The sequence below is a fragment of the Grammomys surdaster genome, unplaced genomic scaffold (genome assembly GCF_004785775.1).
Source record: "Grammomys surdaster isolate TR1022 unplaced genomic scaffold, NIH_TR_1.0 128, whole genome shotgun sequence".
Lineage (NCBI taxonomy): Eukaryota > Metazoa > Chordata > Mammalia > Rodentia > Muridae > Grammomys > Grammomys surdaster.
Genome location: NW_021604586.1, coordinates 877050 through 900908, shown reverse-complemented (window position 1 = coordinate 900908; position 23859 = coordinate 877050). Strand labels below are relative to the sequence as shown.

At 45.1% G+C, this 23859-nt stretch overlaps 1 protein-coding gene across 1 annotated transcript; it reads left to right on the top strand.

The window, feature by feature from the left end:
• Nucleotides 1-188: 188 nt before the first annotated feature.
• Nucleotides 189-22879, top strand: Cmc2 (C-X9-C motif containing 2). The gene is made up of 4 exons (XM_028753185.1): nt 189-291; nt 8282-8388; nt 18942-19013; nt 21727-22879. The coding sequence occupies exons 2-4, from the start codon at nt 8308-8310 to the stop codon at nt 21811-21813; spliced, it is 240 nt and encodes a 79-aa protein (XP_028609018.1). The 5' UTR covers nt 189-291; nt 8282-8307; the 3' UTR covers nt 21814-22879.
• Nucleotides 22880-23859: the final 980 nt, after the last annotated feature.

Here is a 23859-nt window from a genome sequence, read left to right as displayed (position 1 = left end):
AACGCTCTGGATCCACCGAACCGCTCTACGCAGGGACAGGATCGGGTAAATAAGCTTGTTCTCCGCCTTGAATTCCGCCTGGTAGTCAGATCTGTGTGCTGTCCCCGCCGAGCTTCGGTGGAATGGCCGTAGATCCCCCTCAGCCTCGGACAGTGGACCCGTCCAGGCGGGGAGAGGGATGCGGGGTGGCGCATGCGCAGAGAGTCGGGGCAGGAGCGTACTCCTGGGGGGAGCTGCGGGCTCCGTGTCCGTGACTTCTCTTTCAGTGCTTCTTGTTGGGGCTGAGTGACGGTGAGTGTCGGGTTTCCTTCAGCCTCCGGGCGCGTCGGAGCCTGCGGCTCTTCAGTTTCCCACGCCGCGCTAGGTGCCCCCATGTCCCTGCCCTTAGACCTTTGCTAGGAACACTCGCTCGGCGAGCCGCGAGCATGAGATGTCACACTGCTGAGATCTGCCCGCCGCTCGCTGGCATTGCGACCTTGGGCAATTGCGCGCCTCGTCCAGTGCACGTAAAACTTTGAAGATGCGTGGCACTGAGGGCGCAGCGAGCTAACTCTTCTGGATGGCTACTTATCTAGGGAGCTGCTGTCAAAGTTGCTTTACTGAAAAAGTCATTTAACTGGGTGCTGATGTTGATGTCTGTAAAGATTTTCCCTCGGTACACTTGGCAAGGAAAGTAATGTTTAGGGTCCGTCATATAGGCTTCGAGGACGACTGTGAATGTTTTCACAATGGATGTACGTAGAATTGAAATATTAGAAGCCTCTGTTAAAACTTGGCGAAACCAAACAAAATCCCAAACAAGGAGGGTGTGGTGGTTCGTGCCTCAGTGGAGGCAGGAATCAGGAGTTCAAGGTCACTCTCAGCTACCCGGGGAATTTGAAGCCAGGCTGGAATACATGAGACCATGTGTCAGTAACAAAACCCACTTTAAACGTATGCGACTTGGCACTGGCAAAGGGATTCTCTTCACATCCTTTCTGTCCTGTACATTCAGACCTTGATATTTTGTTGATCGAAGTAAAAATAAGCCTCTCCATTTTCAGTGTTAAGTGTCAACATTCAGCAGACATCTATTGGACACTAACTGTTTGCACTTTTCTTTCTTTTTTTTTTTTTTTTTTTTGGTTTTTCGAGACAGGGTTTCTCTGTGTAGCCCTGGCTGTCCTGGAACTCACTCTGTAGACCAGGCTGGCCTCGAACTCAGAAATCCACCTGTCTCTGCCTCCCAAGTGCTGGGATTAAAGGCTTGCGTCACCACCGACTGGCCCTGTTTGCACTTTCTAGACTGCTCCCTGACAAGCTTCTATCACCTGTGTCCAGACTGCTTTCTTTTTTTCTCTGAAATTCCCCTGGTCTTAGCAGACTGCTTACCTGCCCACCTGGTACTAGTAAGAGATGGTTCCAGAATGATGCAGAGGAAACCTATTCTTTTGAGAAGCAGTTTAGTGGAATTCAAAAGTAGAAAGCAATGTGACTGTTATCTTTTATGACGTTGACAGATGAGGTGTGATTTTGTGTGTGTGTGTCTGTCAGTCTGTCAGTCTGTCAGTCAGAGGTGCTCAATGGGCTAATTTTCTCCTTCCGCCATGTGTGTTTTAGGCCAGCACTTGCTGGCCTAAATTAGTGTATGGTGTGTTTGTATATGTCTATTTTGGGATGGGGGCTGACCTCAGTCCTGTCAATCCTCATGCTCGCTCTGTCTGTCTCTGTCTCTCTCTGTCTCTCTCTCTCTGCCTTATGGATTTGAGACCTAGTTTCTTTTTAACTGTGTTAGCTTGCTGTTTCGGCTAGACTGGCCGGCCATAAGCACCTTCTCGGGGTCTGCCTGTCCCTGTCTAGTGGACTGAACACCATAACTTTCCCTGGTTTATGTCACCATGCCCAGACTGTTTAGGGTGGAGCAGAATCTTCTAACACAAACCCTCTTCTAAATAAAATATTACATATATTATGGTACATAGATATGCATTTTTCCAGATGTGAAAAGAATGTGGAAACAGAAAACACAGCACTTCAAAGAATAATAGCCATCCAGTGTACTGTAGCATGTACATTTCTCTACATTGTGTGACTCACGAGCCAGGACCTGTTACCACTACCCAGCACCACGAGAAAGCACTGGCCTGCATCGCTAGTTTATGAGAAGCTTAAGATTTGAACAACAGGTCCTAAATGCATTTCATCTTTCTATGATAATGAAATCAAGAAACTATAAGGTGGGCCATCAGAAGTTGGAGACCATATGTCTGCTTTGCTAATTAAATGGCTCAGAACATCTTAAGTTTGTGTTTGACCTATAAAGGAACAAATTTGAGGGCTGCTTGATCAAAATGTACAAAAATATTTTGACAAGTACATTTTTGAAGTGAAACATTCAAGTCATTTTCTAAGTGGCAAATCTGTATTTTCAGAAAATACAAGTGAGATGAAACCAAAATTAACTTCATTCTACGACCTGTTACATTATTGCACATGGTAGAAGTTGGTGCTTACCACTGTAATAGTGGTTGATGACTTACGTAGATGAATGATATCAAGCTTCGTGCTTCTAAGGCACATAATTCGTTTCATTGAAACAACCTGTAGGCTGGAGAGATGGCTCAGTGGTTAAGAGCACTGACTGCTCTTCCACAGGTCTTGAGTTCAATTCCCAGCACCCACATGGTGGCTCACAACCATCTGTAATGGAATCTGATTTCTTCTTCTGGGGTACATGAAAACAGAGGACTCACATACAGAAAGTAAATAATAATAATTAATAATATAACCTGTAGTCAGTGCAGAGCAAACAAAATCTGAACTTGGCTGTGTTTCCATTTTTCATTTCAAATACCTAACTGGGTGGGACAGGCTGATTTATGGTCTCTAGCTGTGGTGTGGGTCTATGTTTGGTAGTTTCTGAATTGAAAAGGTAGTGGTTAAAATTGCAGCTTCAGGTAGTGGTTTTGCTTTAGTCCTTGGGAATTATTCATTTAGGCTTTCTTTGGTATTTGTTGGAATTGGAAGTGGGCAGTTTGTATATTTCAGAAATAAATATATATTTCTCAGATTTTTTAAAATAACAAAAAGCTGAAGTGTAATGTGTATACCAAATTTGCCCACTAAAGTGAGTTTAGCAATTTTAGTACATTTGTAGGATTGTGACGCTATTACCAAGACCTAGTTTTAGAACATTTTATTCACTTTCAGGAGTTTGTTTATGTCCATTTACAAATTAGTCCTCTTTTCGCCTTTATTCCTAATCAGCTAGTGGCATGATTTCTGTTTCTGTGAACACGAATGTGACCTTTTGTAAAAAGTGCCTCAATATGTAGTTTCTGCTGTCCACCTTCCTCCAGAATACGGCTTTTCGTCAGGATTAGAGCTTGTAGCTAATGAGTATCTATTATATAGTTAGGCCACATTTGTCTATATGTTTACCTAGTTATTTGACACTGGGTGGCTTTACATTCCCAGGCATAGCACTGAAGAATAATGCTCTCCGCCAGGCGTGGAGGTACACGCCTTTAATCCCAGTCTTTGGAGACTGAGGCCTGCAGATATCTCAGATCAAGGCCAGTCTGGTCTTCATTGTGAGTTCCAGACCAGCCAGGGCTGCCTGGTAAGACCCTATTTCAAAAACATTGTAGTAATAAAGAGAATAACGCTTCTGCATATGTTTCCGTAGGTCTTAGTGTGAGGTTAGGCTTTCCTTTCTGGAGTAGATGCCCAGGTACGCAGCTGCTGAGCCGCATAGGTACGTGTCCTGCTTTGTCTAGGTATCTGCATATGTCCCCTGCAGTGGGACAGGAGATGGTTTCTCCTCCCCAACCCAGCTTGGTATTGTCTGGCTTCTGATGCAAAGGTGGGTCACCTTAGGGTGCTGCAGAACAGTGTGCCCAGTGAGCTTCAGAGTGTATGCGTTAATGGTGAGCATCCACCAAGCCTTTCTGTTTGCGCTTTCAGTACAACATTCAGCGATATTTGAGGTAACCAGTACTGCATTATAAAATAGCTTAGAGGTTTTAATTTTATATAAATGTGTGTATTTGTGTGTTGTTGTGTGTATGTCTGAACGTAGGGCCTGTGGAGCCCAGTGAAGACATCAGATCTGGAGCTGGACTTCCCAGGTGGTTGGGAGCCACCGGATGTGGATGCTGGGAACTGAACCGGGGTCCTGGAAGAGCCCGAGCTCTTGTGTTGTTAGCTTTTTGTGGGCTTCGTTAACTTAACTATTCTTATATCGTAGAAGTATTTCTTCAGGTCTTTTTGCCCCTCTAATGGCTCTTACAAATTGGATCATTTTACTGAATTGTAATAGGCTTTTTGTTTTTTGTTTTGTTTTTTGTTTGTTTGTTTGTTTGTTTTTCAAGACAGGATTTCTCTGTGTAGCCCTGGTTGTCCTGAAACTCACTCTGTAGACCAGGCTGGCCTTGAACTCAGAAATCCGCCTGCCTCTGCCTCCCAAGTGCTGGGATTAAAGGCGTGCTTCACCACTGCCCGGCGTCATAGGCCTTTTTATATTCTTAGATAACAGTCTACAAATCTCTTTGTGGTTTCTTTGTTTTAATAGATTGTAGTTTCTAGAGTAGTTTTAGGTTCGTAGTGAAACTGATCAGAAATTACAGATTCCACCCATACCTCCTTTCTTCAACCAGTGCAGAGCTGTCAGACTCCTGAAACTACAGCTGTAAGTGTGCTATAGCTGATGCCACTGTCACACTGTAAGTGTGCTATAGCTGATGCCATTGTCACACCATCACCATCTTTCTTAGGGTTTCATTGCTGTAAACAGACACCTTAACCAAGGCAACTGTTTTTTGTTTGTTTTTTTGGTTTTTTTGACACAGGGTTTCTCTGTGTAGTCCTGGCTGTCCTGGAACTCACTCTGTAGACCAGGCTGGCCTCGAACTCAAGGCAACTCTTGTAAGGACAGCCTTTAATTGGGGCTGGCTTACAGGTTCAGAGGTTCAGTTCATTATCATCAAGGTGGGAGCATGGCAGCATCCAGGTAGGCATGGTGTTGGAGGAATTGAGAGTTCCACATCATATGAAGACTGCTAGGATGAGGGTCTTAAAGCCCATGCCCACAGTGACACACCTACTCCAACAAGTGCATTCCTTGGGCCAAGTTTCTACAAAGCATCACACCACCCCAGTGAAAAAAAATAAAGATTTAATGTTGTAAAATTACATTTCTTTATTTTTGCATGTTGCCACATTCAGGGCAGTTCCAGGGACAGACCTGACTGGAGAGATGAGGGAATAAAGAAAAGACAGACACACAGACAGGAAAGCTAGGTCAGGTAGTCTGGGTTCTTTACTGGAAAAACAGCACCCTCCCGAGCTCAGCTTGTTTATTGTGGAGAGTTGACGGGAGGTAGGATTACTGCATCCAGCTGAATCAAGGAAGACAGTGGGTTAGTGCATGCAGGTTAGGAGACAGCTGGCTCCAGGAGACAGGTTTAGCTAATGTCTGTAGGGGCAGTCTGTGTAGGGGAGGTAGGGTGGAGGAGAAAGCTGTGGTGGACATTTCTTCACACACTAGCAATGTCCACATACAGACCAGAGGGGAAGGCTTTGCTATTTTCTCCTTGGGTCTGAGGGCATGGAGTCCTTGATATGCCTGTGTCAATAAAACACATTACCTGGAACTTAACTCACCCGGGACTTCCTCTGCTCCCTACAGTGTGTGCATGTGTGTGGGCACGTGCGCACTATGGTGCTTGTGTGGCTTCTGAGAGTGAGTTCTCTCACTGTGTAGGTCCTGGGGATCAAAACTCAGGTCATCAGGCTTGGCAGCAGGTGCTTTTATCTGCCGAGCCATCTTGCCAGCCTGGGCTTTTCATTTTCTTAACTGTGTTCTCTAAAGTGCAAAAGATTTTAATTTTGGCGAGATAATCAAAATTTTATTTTATGGATGATCCTTTGATTTATCTAAGAACTCTTTGCCCAAAGAAATTTCATGCTTTTTGTTTTTTATTATTTTTTTCTTTCCCTCCCCTCATTATAGTGAAATACACTTAACGTAGAGTGTGCTGTCTTACCCATTTCCAGGCACTTAACGTAGAATGTGCCGTCTTATCCATTTCCAGGCACGGTATTGAACAGGTGAATGTTGTACAGTGGCCACTGCCGTCTTCCATGGCACCTTTCTGTGTGTGTGAAAAGGAACTGTCCCTCCCACAGATCCCATGTCCCCACCTTAGCAGCTCCTGCTTTATGTTTGCATGTGGATGAAGGATTTCAGGCAGTGCCATCGTCACTGTGGTGTTTTGTTTTGTTTTGAGATGATTTTCTTCAGCATTCTATCCCCTACCTCATCCCTGTCACAGCAGGTAGTGACTTTCCTCGTAAGGCTCAATGTAGTCCAGTGTTGTGGCCGAGGGAGAGCTGGCCTGTTTCTCTGGCTGGACATTTGGTTTTTGTTTTGCTGTTGGGAGTAATCTGCCGTACATGTGGGTGTCTTGGTATCTCCTCAAGACCCTGCCGGCTTCTTTGAGGGGTGTTTCTGAGTGCAGAGTTACTAGGTCATATAGTAATTATTTTAATTTATCCCTTAAAAACCATTTATTTTCTATGTATGAGGGGTTTCCCTGTGTAAGGTTTGTGCAGTGCTCGCAGAGGACAGATGCTGGCATTGGAACCCAGGGAACTAGTGTTGGATGCTTGTGAGCTGCCATGTGAGTTCTGGGAACTGAACTTGGGACCTCTGTAAGAGCAGGTGAGTGAACTGCTGGCTCTTATCTTTCCCATTTTGAGACAGTCCTGCTGTGTGGCCCAGGCTCTCCTCAGACTTGTTGTGAACTGTGTCAGACTGGTCTTCAGCTTGTTCCTCCTGCCTCTGCCTCCTGAGTGCTGAGGTTGCAGGCATGGGCCCCTGTGGTGTAGCTGGAGTGGCTGCGTGACTCTGTACTCTCACAGTGGCCACACTGGTTTACAGGACACAAGTGGTGCACCAGCTTCTAGTCTCCCAGTTTCTTTGCAGCCCCTCCAATACTTGTATTGTCTTTTACTTTGAAGCCTGACAGAGGGCGCACACCTTTAATCCCAGCACTTGGGAGGCAGGGGCAAGTGGTGTCTGCCAGTTAGAGGACAGCCTGGTCAAGTCCAGAACAGCCAGGGCTGATTACATAGAGAAACCCTGTCTCAGAAAAGGAAAGAAAAGGAAAGGCAAGACGTGTGTGTGTGTGTGTGTGTGTGTGTGTGTGTGTGTGTGTGTGTCTGTCTGTGTGCGCCTGTGTGTGTTTATGAGCACCATGTATATGCAGGTGCCCTTAGAGGACAGAAGAGGGTGTTGGATTCCCTGGAGCTGCAGTTCTGGGGTTGGGAGCTGCCTGATGTGGGTGCTGGGAACGGACTCCAGTTCTGTAAGGACAGCAAGCTCTTACCTCTTCCTACTGAGCCATCTCTCAGCATCCTCCCTCCCCACCCGCCTCAGCTTTCTTTTTGTTTGTTTGTTTGGTTGTTTGAAAAAGTCAGGGTTTCTCGTGTAGTCCTTGCTTTCCTGGAATTTGCTTTGTAGACCAGGCTAGTTGCAAATTCAGAGATCCAGCCTCCTCTGCCTCCCAAGTGTTGGGGTTAAAGGCGTGTGCCACTATGCCTGGCAACAGTAGCTTTCGTAATAGGTCTGATGTCGTTCTTATGGTTTCTTTTTTGGGAGCTTTTAAGAAGTAAACAATGAAGTGGTTCTTTTGGTCATCTTTCTGAATTGGACAATGTAGATTAAAAAATAGAGTAGCACTATAACAGACACTTTAAAATAATTATTTTCTTAACCTTGGTCGTTAATTTTCTATTTTGTAGTTGACCCCTTAAACTAATCCTGGGAGCTTGGATTTCTGTTTTCAGTACAGTAATTACTTTTGTGCACAGATCTGTTTGAATTTGAAAACTGCTTATTGTCTCACTTCTTGATTAGCTAAGTGTCTGAGCCAGATAGGAAAGCAGCCTGCATTAATTCACACTAATGTGAGACTGTCTTATGGCCCTTTATACCTCTCTTAGAGGAATACACAATTTAAAAGAACTAATAGGCCAATTCTCATAATTGGTAATCTTTTACTTGAATAAAATGAGTAGTAACCAGCCCCAGGAGTCTGAAAAGACCTTAAAGTCCGGCTGTTGACATAGGCAAGAGCTCCTTCCAGCCTGACTGCTCTTCCTCTCTAAATCCAGGTAGGTGCTGGCTGTTTCCATCATGGCTGGTTCATACCTAGCACTTTCTTCTGATAAAGGCCATTGCTGTCTCTTGAAATTACAAGTGTGTTCTTGTTTACTCAATGCACTCTTGTGTCCGCAGGTCTGCACCGACGCGTCCTCCCCAAGATGCATCCTGACCTGTCTCCACACTTGCACACCGAAGAATGCAACACCTTGATTAACTTGCTTAAGGAATGTCACAAAAATGTAAGAATTCAGAAGAGCGACCATTAAGACAGAAGTGAAACTTAGGTACAGGACTAAGGAGACCTGTTGTCTGTCCGTGCAAAGGGACAGTGGCAGGGTACGGGCAACAGGTGTGAGTGAGCTGCTGGAGGCTTGCTGTGTGCGGTTCCACGTTCTTTAAGACCGGTGAGGTGGAGAGTCGGCGGTCCTGCGCGGAAGCTGCAGTGCGTGTCCTCACGTGTCCCAGCGAAGGACGCCGCGACAGTGATCTCGTGGCATCCTTCCAGGTTGCCCCTTGGTAGTCACTTTTAAGGATGTGTGTGTTAAGCAGCTGCGGATTTGATGGCCAGATTCAATGGGCTTACTTAAGTCTCGGTGCAACGGGAAGTAGAGAATGAGCCACTCGGGGACTGCTGCAAATCAAGTTAACGTGTTTTGTAGATGTTGCACGTTTGGTTCACTTTTACAGTTTTGCGAAGCATTAGTGATTTTTTTTTTTAAACTTTGTGCTTCTGTTTCCCTCATGATGCTATAAACTGTAGCTGCATCACCCTTAGCAACAGTGACTGCCACTCGGGTGAATAAGACTAGCACCAAAGTATGATAATAAGGAAGACATATTTTATGGGTCACATAATGCTGTTGGTGACAACACACTTTGGGTTGACAGTTCACTCAATGTGTGTGTGTGTGTGTGTGTGTGTGTGTGTGTGTGTATCAAGAATATGTGCTCTTATGCAGGGTCATGGTGACTCACGCCTTTCATCCCAGCACTTGGGAAGGCTGGGATCTCTGGTGTCCAGGCCAGCCTGGTCTACAGACTGAATTCCAAGACAGCCAGCACTACACAGAGAAACCTGTCTCAGAAAAAGAAACAAAGAATTAGGTGCTTTTGCACACCCTGTACCTAACTGGAAAATGAGTCAGTTGATGTAAGTGAAATACTACTTCAGAGATTTTAAAGGAAAACCGTAAAGTCTTGTTTTAAAAAGGAACCAATTGTGTTGGCTTTGTACAGGACATTTCCATGCTGTATGCTAAGCTGCAGACAAGGGCAGAAGGGAGTGTGACACTTGAGAGAGTGCCAGCTCTGTCTTGTTGCTGAGGGTCTTTAGGTAGAGCATTAAACCCGAGGTACTGACTTTTCATGTGCACTCTCTTCCTTAATGAATTAAGGGTTAGGAGTTTTAGTCCTTGCTTTCAAATAGTCTTTGTTGAGCTGGCAGGGTGGCTCAGTAGGTAGCAGCACCTGCTGCCAAGCCTGAAGAGCCACATTTGACCCCCAGAACGCACATGGTAGAAGGGGAGAACCAACTCTGGAAAGCTGTGCTTTGAGATCCATGCCTGTGTGCAGGTGACGTACAAAACTTAATTTTTAAGTTATTCTGTGTTACATGTTATTTGCATATTAACATTTAGCCCTACTCTGTTACAGACTCAAATCATTTTAAGCATTTGGTTCTGTTCATTTCTAAAAGATTTCACACAGTAAGGGTAACATCTCAAATTCTAGAACCAAAACATAAGCTTTAAAAATTAATATCATCAGTACATCCATAAACAATAAATGTATAAGTCTAAGTGTCCAGTTGAATGAGTTGGACCAGTACCCATGCCTCCACATCACAGTCAGTGCACAGTGTCCCTCTCATGAGTGTCCCTGCCGAGTGTGCAGTGTCCTCACACCCGGCCCACCCGGGTGGTCACCACTTCCTTTTGATTCATGTTGACACGCTTTGCTGCACCGGAATACGCTGTAAGTATCCTCATCTGCATCCTCTGTGTGAGGCTGCTATCTGCTTTTCCTGTGTCAGTGGCTCAGAGGCTCCTGTTTCTGAGTGTGGTGGGTTGTGTGAATGTCTACAGCTTATTTCCATACTGGGAGACATTTGGCTCTTTCGGAGTTTGAGTAAAGCTGCTGTGAACATTTGTTTACAAGCAGTTGTGTGGACTTCTTTTTATTTATCTTGGATGAATGCATAGGAATGGAATGACCAGATTGTGCGATGTCTGGAAGAACTGCCAGACACTTTTCCATTGTATGCTGTGTAGTGGTCGCACCAGCACTTGCTATAAGGGTTTTAATCTTGGCTTTAGTGTTCATGAGGATTTAGTAATGTCTCCTTTTGGTTTTCAGAATATGTTTCTCTGATGAGTAATAATTGTAAGATTTTTTTTTCATGTGCACTTTGGGCATTTATACAGTCTTTCCCTTATATTGAAAAAATTTAGTTGCCTGAATTTTTTTTTAAGTGATACGGCATATAAGTCTGATAAGAGTGTTATAAGTCTGATAAGAGTGTTACTTTCTTTGATTCTAGAGTATTGTCAGTCTTTTCTTTTTGAACAGAGTCTTACCATGTAGCTCTGGCTGGCCGTGAACTCAGATTCACCTGCCTCTACCTCCCTAGTGCTGGAATTAAAAGCTTGTACTACCTACCCCCCCCCCCTTCTTTCTCTCTCCCTGCCTTTTCCCCTCTCCTTTCCTTCTTAAACATTTTAAATTTTCTTTGTATTTTTTGTGCATTGCTGTTTTGCATTCATGTGTGTCATTGTGACAGTGTCAGAAGTCCTGGAACTGGAGTCACAGACAGTTGTGAGCTGCCATGTGGGTGCTGGGAATTGAACCCAGATCCTTTAGAAGAGCAGCCAGTGCTCTTAACCACTGAGCCATCTCTCCAGCCCTCTATTTCTTAAAGCTATATTTCAAAGAGAAACTTGCAATTTGTTAAGGTCATGTTTATCTTTTTCTTTTATGGTTTGTCTGTTTTTTTTCTTTTTTTTTTACTGTTCTAAGGATCTTTGTTTCCTGTAGTCACAAAGAAAAGATATTCCTGTCTTCCTTCCTTCCTTCCTTCTTTCCTTCCTTCCTTCCTTCTTTCCTTCTTTCTTTCTTTTAACTAGAATCATACGGTTTTGCTTTTGTATGTAGATCTCTGGTGGATAAAGTTAAGTTTCATGTGTGATATAAGGTGTGATTTTTGAAGTTCATTATTTTGCTGATAGATACTTAATTGTCCTAACACCATTTGTTGAAGAGACTGTCTTGCCTCTCCATCCTCCAGTCTATCTTCAGAAATCACCTGACTCTACGAGAGTAGGTAGGTATGTGTTCCTGGCTCTTCAGCCTGCCCACTCTTTATTAAATTTAATGTTTCTCTATTTTAAAAATTGTTTCTTTCTTTTTTTGTTTTTAAATATTTATTTATTTATTTTATGTATATGAGTACACTGTTGCTGTCTTCAGACACACCAGAAGAGGTCATCAGATCCCATTACAGATGGTTGTGAGCCACCATGTGGTTGCTGGGAATTGAACTCAGGACCTTTGGAAGAGCAGTCGGTGCTCTTAACCACTGAGCCATCTCTCCAGCCCCCCAATTTTTTTTTTTTTTTTCGAGACAGGGTTTCTCTGTGCAGCCCTGGCTGTCCTGGAACTCACTCTGTAGACCAGGCTGGCCTCGAACTCAGAAATCCGCCTGCCTCTGCCTCCCGAGTGCTGGGATTAAAGGCGTGCGCCACCACCGCCCGGCTTAAAAATTGTTTCTCCTTTTCAGCTTTTCAGGGGGTTGTGGATGTGGATTGGAGCTCAGTTGCCAGTCTCTGAGTTCAGTACCCAGTACTGCATGTCTATAATCACAGCATCTAGAGCAGTGGGTCTCAGCCTTCCTAATGCTGTGACCTTTAATACACTTCCTCCTGCTGTTGTGACCCCCCAACTATAAAACTATCTTTGTTGCTATCATAACTGTTAATTTGCTACTGTTATGAATTGTAATGTAAGTATCTGATATGTAAGATATCTGATATTCTACCCCCAAGGGGGTTGAGAACCACTGATTTAGAGGAAGTAGAGGCAGGAGGATCAGATGCTCAATGATCCTTAGCAACATAGTAAGTTCAAGACCAGCCTGAGCCACATGAGATTCTTCTCACAATAAATTAAAAACCCAACCTCAACTTCTAAAAAGAGTATTTCATTCATTCATTCATTCATTCATTCATTCATTCATTCATTCATGTGTGTATGTATGTGTGTATGTATGTACATGTGTATGTGGGTACAAATGCCGTGGTGTGTGTGTGTGTGTGTGTGTGTGTGTGTGTGTGTGTGTGTGTAGAGGCAGATGATAACTTGAAGGATTTGGTTTGTTCCTCCCACCTTGTTTTGAGACAGGATCTCTCTGATTTCTGCCACTGTGCTGGGTGAGAGAGCTTCTGGCCCGTTTTGTCTCTGCCTCCTAATTTCCCTAGTAATCCTGGGATTACAGACTCAGCTCCTTGTGAGGTTTTAGGGCACCAAACCTCAGGTTTCTGAGGCAAGCACTTTATGTTACTGCACTGCGTTAGCTCCTTAGCCATGTGTCTGTCCTGGTACCACACAGCCATGGATACATCACAGCCTTGTGTTGGCTCAAACCCATACTCCAACTGTGTCCTTTCTGTTTGGAGATAGGGTCTCACACTGTAGCCCTGGCCGGCCTTGAACTCACAGATCTGCCCCCCTCTGCCTCCTAATGCTGGGATTAGAGGCATGCACCACTATGCCCAGCTCAACCAACCATGGTTTTGGCTATTCTAGAACCTTTTTAGTTCCTCAGATGTTTTAGAATTAGCCTGTCACTTGAAAAAATATTCTTACTAAGTGTTTTTCATTTGGTGCTGACCACTTGGGTTTACACACACACACACACACACACACACACACACACACACACCATCCTCATAGGTAAGTTAATTTACTGATTGAAATCACCTGCTGGGTAGGCATGTTGAGAATTTTAAGGGCTGTCTGGAGTAGCTTAATTAATCTTGGTCCTAGGTTCTCTGCTGCGTGAGTGTTGAGTAACGTGCCTGTTTTGGCTTGTAAGAACTCCGTGGACTCTTAGCTGCTTTTCAGCCTTTGGCTCTATAGCTCTCTGTAGTTACTGCAGCCCCGAGACCATCAGGTGTGGCAGTCCCGTGTGGTATCCTTAGCTGTCAAAGCCAACCCCCCCAGAGCTGTACCCCTCAGCTCCCTGTCAGGTGGAGTAGAAAGAGGTAAACACAAGGCCCGCCTTGATTTACCTCCTCTCAAATATCATAGACCTTTTACCGTCTGTGGTTTGCTCGTGTGTTCTTGCTCATTGGAAGACCAGTTCTTTCCCAAGGATTTCAAATGGAGGTGGTTTTTTTTTTTTTTTTTTTTGGTTTTTCGACACAGGGTTTCTCTGTGGAGCCCTGGCTATCCTGGAACTCACTCTGTAGACCAGGCTAGCCTCGAACTCAGAAATCCACCTGCCTCTGCCTCCCAAGTGCTGGGATTAAAGGCGTGCACCACCACCGCCCGGCTCAAATGGAGTTTTAATGGCTGACACTAGAACAATTACATAGTCACTCAGAAAAGTTAAAATTAGATCTTTTCTTTATACTAATCCTATGGATGTAGTCTGGTGGGTCAGGGGTTAAATGTCAAAAAAAAAAAAAGCCACACAGTGTAAGAACCCATGGGTGTAGCCTGCATGTGAGGAAAGTCTGGCCACGGGTCACTGGTCTAGAGTCTGTCTTAGTGTCCCTTCGCTCCTTTCCATAGTTCTTTGACAGGAAGTCACCGTGCACATTTAAAGACTAGCGAATTAAGTTCTCCTTGATAGTGCAGTATCTATGTAGTTACTTAATTTTTAAAGTCTGGGTTATAGACCTGTCTTACTGATTTACTGCTCTCAGTGTGGACTCTGCATACTGGCATATTATAATCTAATACAGGTTTTGTTGCCCAGGCTGTTTCAGCTTTGGGCTCCAGGTGTCTTTCAGTGTGCTGTGTAGAGAAGCTAGTGGTAACTCAGGCCTCACTCAGGTAGGACATGCTCAAGAGGCAGAGTCAGGAAGACCAGGAGCTCAGGACCAACCCAGGTCTTAAAGCTACACCTTTAGCTGGGTGTTATGCCCCACACTTTTAATCCCTGGACTCAGAAGTGTGTCGTGAGTAAAACCAGAATTATAACTTTATTCCAGATGAGTCATCTAGCCACACCAGAGGGAAGGGTGACCAAAGTGAAGTTGAACACAGGCTAAGGGTGGCCTTGCTGTGGTAGATCACGGCTCTGGCAGTTCTGGCAGTGGTGCAGGTCAGCCATTGGAGAAGTGCCTCCCATGTATTCTGTGTGCCCCAGAGATGAGCGTTTTTTTCTGGTTTATAAAGGCAATATTTAAGTAATACACATTATTGTATCTTTTTTTGGTTTTTCGAGACAGGGTTTCTCTGTGTAGCCCTGGCTGTCCTGAAACTCACTCTGTACACCAGGCTGGCCTCGAACTCTGAAATCTGCCTGCCTCTGGCTCCCAAGTGCTGGGATTAAAGGCATGCGCCACCACTGCCTGGCTACATTATTGTAGAAAGTAAGAAAAACCGAGGAGAGCATCATGGAAACAGGAGCTCCCATTCCTTTGCTACCAGAAAGAAAGTCACTGAGAGGAGGCTTTACTGGGCATTCTCTTATCTGTGTGTTGTCCCCTTTTTTGAGGGTGGGGGTATCTTCCTATTAACATTTTAAAAGACTTACATCTTTCCCATCCTGGGAACACAAATGCACATAATTGCAGTAATCTCCAGCCTCAGAGCAGACTTGAAAGAGTGTTTGCTTTCTCCTCTGTCAGTCTTCTGTACCCAGCAAGGTCACTGGCAACCAGGTCATGGCCAAGTGCATGTTTAAGCTCTGGGCATCTCCAGCCAGCATTTGCTGCATTCAACCTTGATTCTTTAACCTGGTTTTCCTTACTCTTGACCAATCTCCCTCAGTCTGTTTGGCTGTCTTAACCTCTTCTACAAGTCTGTCTCTCGGCTATACCTCCTGAGAAATTCTCTTTCATTTCAGCAACTGAAATCTCCAGCTCAGACTTTTTCTCTGAATTCTGTTTCTCGCTGCTTTCTATCAGCTCCATGGACTTAGCTGTTCCACAAACAAACTCATGTTGTCCAGACAGACTTAGACTGTTTCAGACTCTTCTGAAACCATCTCCCCTTTCTCTCTTAGTGACTTCTACTTGTCAGAGGCAGAAACTAGTCTTTAATTTCTTCTGCCCCACTTCTCAGCAGCCTTTGGAGACGTCTGCTGTCACTCTTGTGGGAGGGTGAGAGTGGGCAGAACTGATTATGAAGTTATTGGAAAAGCGTTTTCATATATTTAAATTTTTATCAGAGTTCTGTCTCTATTTGTATTAAGTTCTTTGACAGTTTCATGCATGTGTACAGAGCTTTCTGTTTATTCTCTTCATGCTCTCATCTCCTTCATCCTTCTGTCATCCTTCCTGTCATCCCTCCTCACTGATTCCTCCATCATCCCTCCTCTCATCTCCATCCTCTGTCATCTCTCCTCCCTCCTCACCAACCCCTCCATCATCCCTCCTCTTCTCGCCTCCATCCCCTGTCATCTCTCCTGGCTGATTCCTTCCCCACACTCATGCTTTTTTGTTTTGTTTCACGACTCACTGATTTTAACCAGGACCGCCCTTGAGCATCTCCCAATGGCAGATTCTTGGGCCCCCCAGGGTGTCCATGGACTATAGTACTGTCATATGGAAATGGTGTGTTTTGTCCTCGCTCTGCGGTGAAAGCAGAGCCATGGTCACTTTGTTCACTGCTGGCACCCCAGTGCTGACACACAGTTCTCTGTGTAAAAGGTGCTCAGATACCAACTCATAATAGGCATCTAGTACTTCTAGAACTTCAGCCCAAGGTGCTTTGTCCCAGTTCGCCTGGGTGTCTGGGCTTCACTCTCCCATGCCATAAGGTGTCGCTCTCGTTTGGGCTTAGCTGGTGTGGAGGTGAAAGGACATACGTTAGCTTTATCTTAGGTTTTAAGGATATATGTGTACACGGGGCAGTTGGACGCTGCTCCATTGGTAAGTGCTAACTGCATGTTTGGGGGCTGAGTTCTGACGCAAGCCCCTGTGTAAGAGCTGGCACAGCAGTGTGGGCCTGTGGTTGGCCCAGAGAGGCGCAGCACGGACAGGGGGATCCCTGGTGCTTGCTAGTCAGCCAGTGTGGCCCAATTGGAAATCTCCAGGTTCAGGAGAGACCCTGACTCAAAAAATAAGGCAGGGAGAGATGGAAGAAAACACCAACATCAACCTCTGGTCTCCACACATGTTCATACAAGATCATAGTCACACATGTACACATGTTAGGTGGAGATGTGTGTGTGTGTGTATATATACATATATATACATATATATATTATATGTGTGTATTATATATATATTTTTGGGGGGGTCAGGTGCTGTAGGCACTGAGTACTGTGCTGTGATTTCTGAAGTACCGTCTTCTATTTTTTTGGAAAGGGTGAACATGCCTTGTCCCTGTTTGTTTGCCGTCACAGAAATCATTAGGGAAATCACAGGAAGTGCTTGTTCTGAAAAGGCCAGTAGGTGACAAAGAGGAAATCCTGGACTATTTGAAGTGTTTATTGAAACAAACTCAGACCGTTTATTCAGCGTGGACCTGAGAAGTGCTTCTACAGTGGCCCTGAAGGAGAAAAGGGAAATATCACAAGGTGTCACTTACTAATTTGTGTTGTCTGGTTCCCGTGAAAACCATAATTAGGAAGAGGGAAACCTGCTTATTACAGCCACGGACGGGTTCAGCGTTTCCAGCAGATCACTGTGCTGCCCGGTCCACCTTAACCTTGTGACGTGCAAGCTCTCCTGACTTTACTGAAGCTGGGTCCTTAGAGCCAACCTCTGCATCTGCCCAGCAGCAGCCATAGTTTTGGCAACAACAGGGTTTGAAACATAGATGAGAATTTTTAGTTTTGCTTTTCCAATGAAGCCGACTTTGAACGTGAGCATTTTTTTCTTTACATTTTACAAGGTTGTCATATCCCCTGAAACGAGTTACAGCTCGTTAGCTGCCACGTGGGTGCTGGGAATAGAACTCAGGTCCTCTATAAGAACAGTGGTCCCTGTAACCACTGAGTCATCGCTCCAGCCCAACACAGAATTTTCTTACAAGCTAGTGTCTTATTATGTGACCTGTATAGGTAGTCAACTGATACTGTATATTTTTATATGTTTTGATGACATTTGAGATAGAGGCACGGCGAGACAGTGACTTTGGCAACAAGCATATTATAAAATAAGTTTTTCAAAAGGTCTTTTAAATCACACACACACACACACACACACACACACACACGGAGGTGTGTGCATGCAGGCATGCATGAGTGCAGGTGCCCACAGTCCAGAAGAGTGCAAGGGGTACTCTGAAACTAGAATTGTGCCCAGTGTAAGTTTGGTCCCCTACAAGAGCAGCAAGCACTCTTAACCACAGTCATTTCTTCAACCTCTAAATACCTTTTATGGACCAGTGTTTACTAGTGAAGAAGTCTTTGCTCGTGTCACCGGGCCCGCACTTCTGCCACTTCCCTCTAATAGGGATGGGCACGGTGTGGTTCTTAAGGAAATGTATGGTTTTAGGTGACTAAACTTTATGTCTTTTTAAAGTATTCGTATGTGTTTTTCTGTCAGAGCATGCGTGTATGGTTACCGTTGGAGGCCAGAGGCATTGGATTCCTAACCAAACCAGCTCAGTCAGTCAACCAGGTCTTAAGGGAGGGAGTGAGGATTAAAAAAAGTCAGACAAAATTATAACATGACTCCAGCCCGTATTGAGGCTGAAGCAACTTTATTTTTTCACAGTCTGCTTTTATATCATCCTAGGTACATCCAAAACCCATGGTCAGTTCTTAGATCAAAGACAAAGTATTCAAGCAAAGTAGTAAGCAAAAGATCACACAAGATAATACGTAAAGCAGTAAACAAAGCCCCATGGTCACTGTTTCTAATAGTCTTATCTGAGCCTACTTCCTTGTCCCGGCCCAGTGGCAAATGCCAAATTCCTAGAAGCGGCACCGAAGGCTCTCAACAGATTCCCCTGGAGATGGAATTACAGGTTGTTGTATGGGGGATGCTAAGAACTGAACTTGGGTCCTAGAAGAGTAGCAAGTGCTCTTAACTGCTGAGTCATCCCTCCTTCCCTGTGATTAAACTACTCTACCCTTTTACTATGTAAGGTTTTAATGGGTTAGGAGGCTATTTTGTGTTTTTAAATTAAGAAAAATGTGTATGCGCGTGCGTGCGTGCGTGCGTGCGTGCGTTTGTAGGCAGGCAGGCAGGCAGGCCAGAGGTCAATGCTTGATATCTTTTTCAATCAGTGCAGTCTTGTTTTGAGACAAAGGCTCTCACTGACCGCGGAGCTCATGGATTCAGCTGGCTGGGCTGATCAGTGGGCCCTGGGATCTTCCTGTCCCCTCTTCCCGGGCTGCCTGACTTTGATGTGGGTACCGGAAGTGTAACGTGAGTCTTTGACCTTACACGAATTACAGGATGACCCATCAAGTCATCTCATGGTTCAGATTTGTCTGGTTTCTGTCCTGCAAACATTTTTTAAGGATGGGGTAGGCCTCAGGAATCTTGTTTAACTCAATTACTCACAGAGCTACCCAGTAGACGACCTCTCCACGGCAGCATCGTTTTACGGTCTGTGTTTCAGAGACGTTGGGAGATAGATGAACTGCTTCCCACTTCTCTTCCCTTAGCACAACATTCTGAAGTTCTTTGGTCACTGCAACGACCTTGATCGGGAAATGAGGAAGTGCTTGAGGAACGAGGTAAGACTGGAGCTGGGCAGCAGAGCTTTTCCCAATATCCATCCTGTTGTCATGACTAGATTTCCTATACTTTAAGTCTAACAGCAAGTCAATTTTCCGTGTCCGACATTCTCTTTAACACCAAGAGGACTGAGCTGGCTGTGGGAGCAGCTTTAGAATGTCGTCCTCTTTCTTCCATGTACACGAGGGGAGAGAGTATCTTCGCTTTCATTGAAAAATACTCAAGAAATCTAGCCTCTGGCATCAAGGAGACTCTTTGGTGACATTGATTAAACGCTTTTTAGGTGACCAAGAGTTTTTGAGGCTCAGTCTCCTTAAGTGATGTGAGGAGGCTAACTTAGACTCACTCGTTCCATATTAGATGGACTCAGAGTCTGTGTGCTGTGGACAGCCACGGGGAGCTGCTGTGATCACGTGACACTGGTGTAGGCTGCACCCTGGACCCAGACGTGGGTCAGGAGCTGCAGTGCCAGGCGTTGTCTCTTTCCAGGGGCTACTAACCAAGCACATTTACTTTAAACTTTACTGTGTTCCACATCAGTTTCTTTATATCCGGAACCTTTTAAAGTAAGTAATGATTACATGTATATGTGCATATATATTATATATTAACATAATATTAATATTATATATGAACTAAAAGGTCCATTTTCCAATTTGAATTGGATGTGTGTGTGTATTTGAAATGCCTCTCCACACCCCCTCCCCATTAGTTTCAGTTATTATTTGAATAACTCTATACAAGAGTAATTTTTTTTTTTGGTTTTTCGAGACAGGGTTTCTCTGTGTAGCCCTGGCTGTCCTGGAACTCACTCTGTAGACCAGGCTGGCCTCGAACTCAGAAATCCACCTGCCTCTGCCTCCCAAGTGCTGGGATTAAAGACGTGAGCCACCACTGCCCCGGCTACAAGAGTAAATTTTAACATGATGCATTTTAAAATAGCCCTGTCTGATTTTTAAACCCTCAATTCTCCAGCCTCAGCTCCTTGAGTACTGGGTTAAAGGCATGTGCTGCCACACCCAGGGTCGTATCCAGGGTGATTGTCTTTGTGATAACAAATACGTATGTTAGGGTTTAAAGACGACTCTTGAACTGTTTTTCCTTCATGTTCAGGGGCTGGTTTGTGTGGCCACTAAAGCTAGTGCTGTGTGACGGGCTAGGAGAAAACAAACCCTGTGCTCTTCTGTCTGACACCTGCAGTTTTACAGCTTTTTGCCTATGTTTAGATTTACTGTCCCTCTGTAGTTCAGTAATTTTGCCATTGTTTCAATGACTAAAACTTCATGTGACCTCTTCTCAGCTGGTCCTGGGTGTTGTTGATTGACTCTTCAGTTGGATGCCATAGAAACTTCTTGTCTGTATTTATTTTCATAAGATTTCCTCTTTCCTTCTGTCTTAGTCAGGGTCACTATCACTGTGATGAAACACCATGACCAGAATAACTTGGGGAGGAAAGGGTTTATTTATTAGGCTTACACTTCCACATCACAGTTCATCAATGAAAGAAGTCAGGACAGGAACTGAAGTCAAGCAGGAACCTGGAGGCAGGCTCTGATACAGAGGCCATGGAGAAGTGCCACTTGCTGGCTCACTCAGCCTAATTTCTTTTTTTTTTTTTTTTTGGTTTTGGTTTTTGTTTTTGTTTTTGTTTTTCGAGACAGGGTTTCTCTGTGTAGCCCTGGCTGTCCTGGAACCCACTCTGTAGACCAGGCTGGCCTGGAACTCAGAAATCTGCCTGCCTCTGCCTCCCAAGTGCTGGGATTAAAGGCGTGTGCCACCACCACCGGGCCAGCCCAATTTCTTATAGAACCCAAGGCCACCAGCCCAGGGATGGCACCACCCATAATGGGCTGGCTCCCCCACTAATCACTAATTAAGAAAATCTTTTACAGGCTTGTCTGCAGCTGATCTTATAGAGATTTTCTCAATTGACACTCCTCTCTCTCTGATAACTCCAGCTTGTGTCAAGTTGACATAAACTAGCCAGTACACCTCCCCTATGTTTAATGTTGCTTCATTTCTGCAGCCTATGACTGCTCTGTCTGATTCCTCTATTCCCATGTCTGCTCTGCTCTTTTTTAATTTCCTGTTCTTTTGTTTGTTTGTTTGTTTTGGTTTGATTCTTTTGGTGGCTTGTTTTTTTTTTTCAAGACGGGTTCTCTGTGTAGCCCTGGCTGTCCTGGAACTTGCTCTGTAGATCAAGCTGGCCTCTAAGTCAGATTCACCTGCCTCTGCCTCCCAAGTGCTGGGATTAGAGGCGTGTGCCACCACCTTCCAGCTCCTCTGTTCTTCTCCTCTGGAGTGGCTCCAGAGGCTCTCGTGCTACCATCCCTCCATAGGTTGGAACTTCTGTAGAAATGATGTGTGTGGGTGTGTGCGCACACGTAGATACGCTGTAGGTGGAGCTGAAGTGTGACAACAGAGCCGCCCAGCAGCTGAACAGGCTTCTCTCAAGGTAGTGACCAGGTGATTAGACAGAGGGGCTGCTGGTGACAGAGACAGAATGAATCTGTCCAAACATCCCCTGACTTCTTTGGGAGGAGCTTGATGCAGCTGTTTACAAGTCTGTTGAACAAGCAAGTGCCACATGTTCCTCAGGATCTCTGCCTCTGATGTCAGGTTCCCTGAGTGAAAGTGTCTGTGAGTACATTGTAGTGCTTAGCTGATCCAGGGCTGCTGTGACCTGTCATCTCTTCTCTCCTCTCCTTCCAGTACTCAGAGAAGAGGACCAGGAGCAGGGAGCATGGCGCTGCGATGAGAAGGAGGCTTTCTGATGCTCCAGAGGAAGCTGGACGATAGGCTCACTGGATACCTCAGCTGGGAGACCTGAAGGTGGCTGGTAGCCGTAAAAAAAAAAAAAAAAAAAAAAAACCCTTCTTTTTGGTCTCTAGGACTCTGAATGAGAAGTACTCTGAAGAACTGAACCATGAAGAATCATGAGAGTGTGGATTCTCAGTACTTGCTGAACTTCAGTGCCACGCGCTGTGCCTGTGAAAGTTTCCTCTGCCGCCCTGAATGTTCATCCACCTCGTCCTGACTCCCCTCCTGCAATAAAGTCATTGGACAGCGCGGGCCTCCGTTTCTTTGACCCTCTTGGGGCTAAAGCGAAAATGGCGCCTGTAGGTTCCTCTGCTTGAGAACATGGTGGTTGAAGGTTATGCAGTGAAGACACAAACTAACATGGGAATTATGGGGAATTATACTAAAGTTCCCAGCTTTGTTGCTTTAAAGAGCCATCATCTGAAAGGTCAGCTATTGCTAATTAGCTTTCAAATTGTGGATGGAAAATATTTGAAAACAAAATTGGGTGTGTAGTGACCACATACATGTTTCTTGCCATTCTTTAAATAACACAGTATAGCTATCACTTTACAGTTTATCTGTTAGGCATGAAGTAAACTAGAGCTACTGTGGCCACTGGTGGGCGTGTGTAGGGTTTATGCAAATACTTTGTTCTTAAGGGCCTTGAGCCTTTGCAGGTTTGAGTATGGAAGGTTCTAGAAACAGCACTGCCTGGCCCTCTGGAGCGATGACTAATGTGGATAAAATTGCATCCAGCTAGGGCCCCATCGTTTGGTTAAGTGTTCTCACCATGGGTACCAGTTAACTCCTAGGCTCTAGCCTAGAACCCCAGTGCTCTTCGTGTGTTCACCCCTCACCCCTACCTCACGAATACTACTTCCTGTGGTTTCTGAGACCTGTGACAGTTTGGAATCCAGCAACTTCAGCCACAGCCTCAGCAGGGTGTCTCGGGCCTTCTCAGGAGCTGTAAGACTGACCAAGCTATATAAGCTTCTCATAGTGTTTTGTGTATACTGTTTGTATGAAACCCCACTGGTGTTTAATAAATGATTTTCCTATTAAAGGAGAAAGTGATCATTCAATTTGTAGGGTGGCTTAACTGGATAACAGCAGATGAAAGGGGCAGGGCCAGAACCAGAATTCTTGAAGTCCCTTCTGTGTTAGTCACTGTGAATACATTTTATACAGTCTATCAAGATGAGACATTTTACTGGTAGAATCTTATAGCAAACCAATAAACTGACTTAACCACAGCCAACTATCATTTACAAAAGCCTGGTGATGAGGGAGGTGTTAAAGAAAAGAGAACAAGGGAACTTGTGCCCAGTGTTCATTACAGGAAGTCTATCTGGTGAAAGTGACTTTGACAAGGTAAACTGGGATACCGTCACGGCCCCAGCAGGGCATCAGTGTCCCTGGGGAAGGAGCTGGGGGTGGAGGATGAAGGGCCTGTCTGATGGTGGAGGATGAAGGGCCTATCCAGCTCCGACTTCTGTGTTTGTCTGCAGAGGTCTGGGGAGAGAGTTGCAAGAGTGAGCTGTTATTTGTGTTTTAATCAGATTTTTTTTGATTATAGTTTCGAGGACAAAAATCAATCTTTTTGCTCAAGGCAGCCAGAACAGCAAGGGGGAGTCCAGTTGTGCTAATCGGAGCAGCTGCCCTGTTCCCAGTGTCCGCCTTTTTATAGGAAAGTGGATGTCAAGAGGAGTGCTGGTAACAGGAGCTGACAGAACTTGCAGTTGGCACTAACTGTAACACATGCTCACAGCCCCAGGGGTGGCAGGGTTGCCCCTTTTCTCAGTCCTGAAAGGCTCCTTGGGAAAGACATCTTGTTGAAGACTGAGACATGCTAGGTGGGTTGAGGCAGGCAATGAGGCCTGCCCGGGTTTCTGACCCAGGAGCAAGGGCTCAGAGGCCCCGAGTCCTAACCCTAACTTTTCATGATTACATTAGATTAGCAGCTCCAGCTCCAGGTGGGTCCTACACGTGACTGTGGGCTGCCTCTAAGTTTGTTCATTATGCCACCTCAGCCTCTGGTTCAGC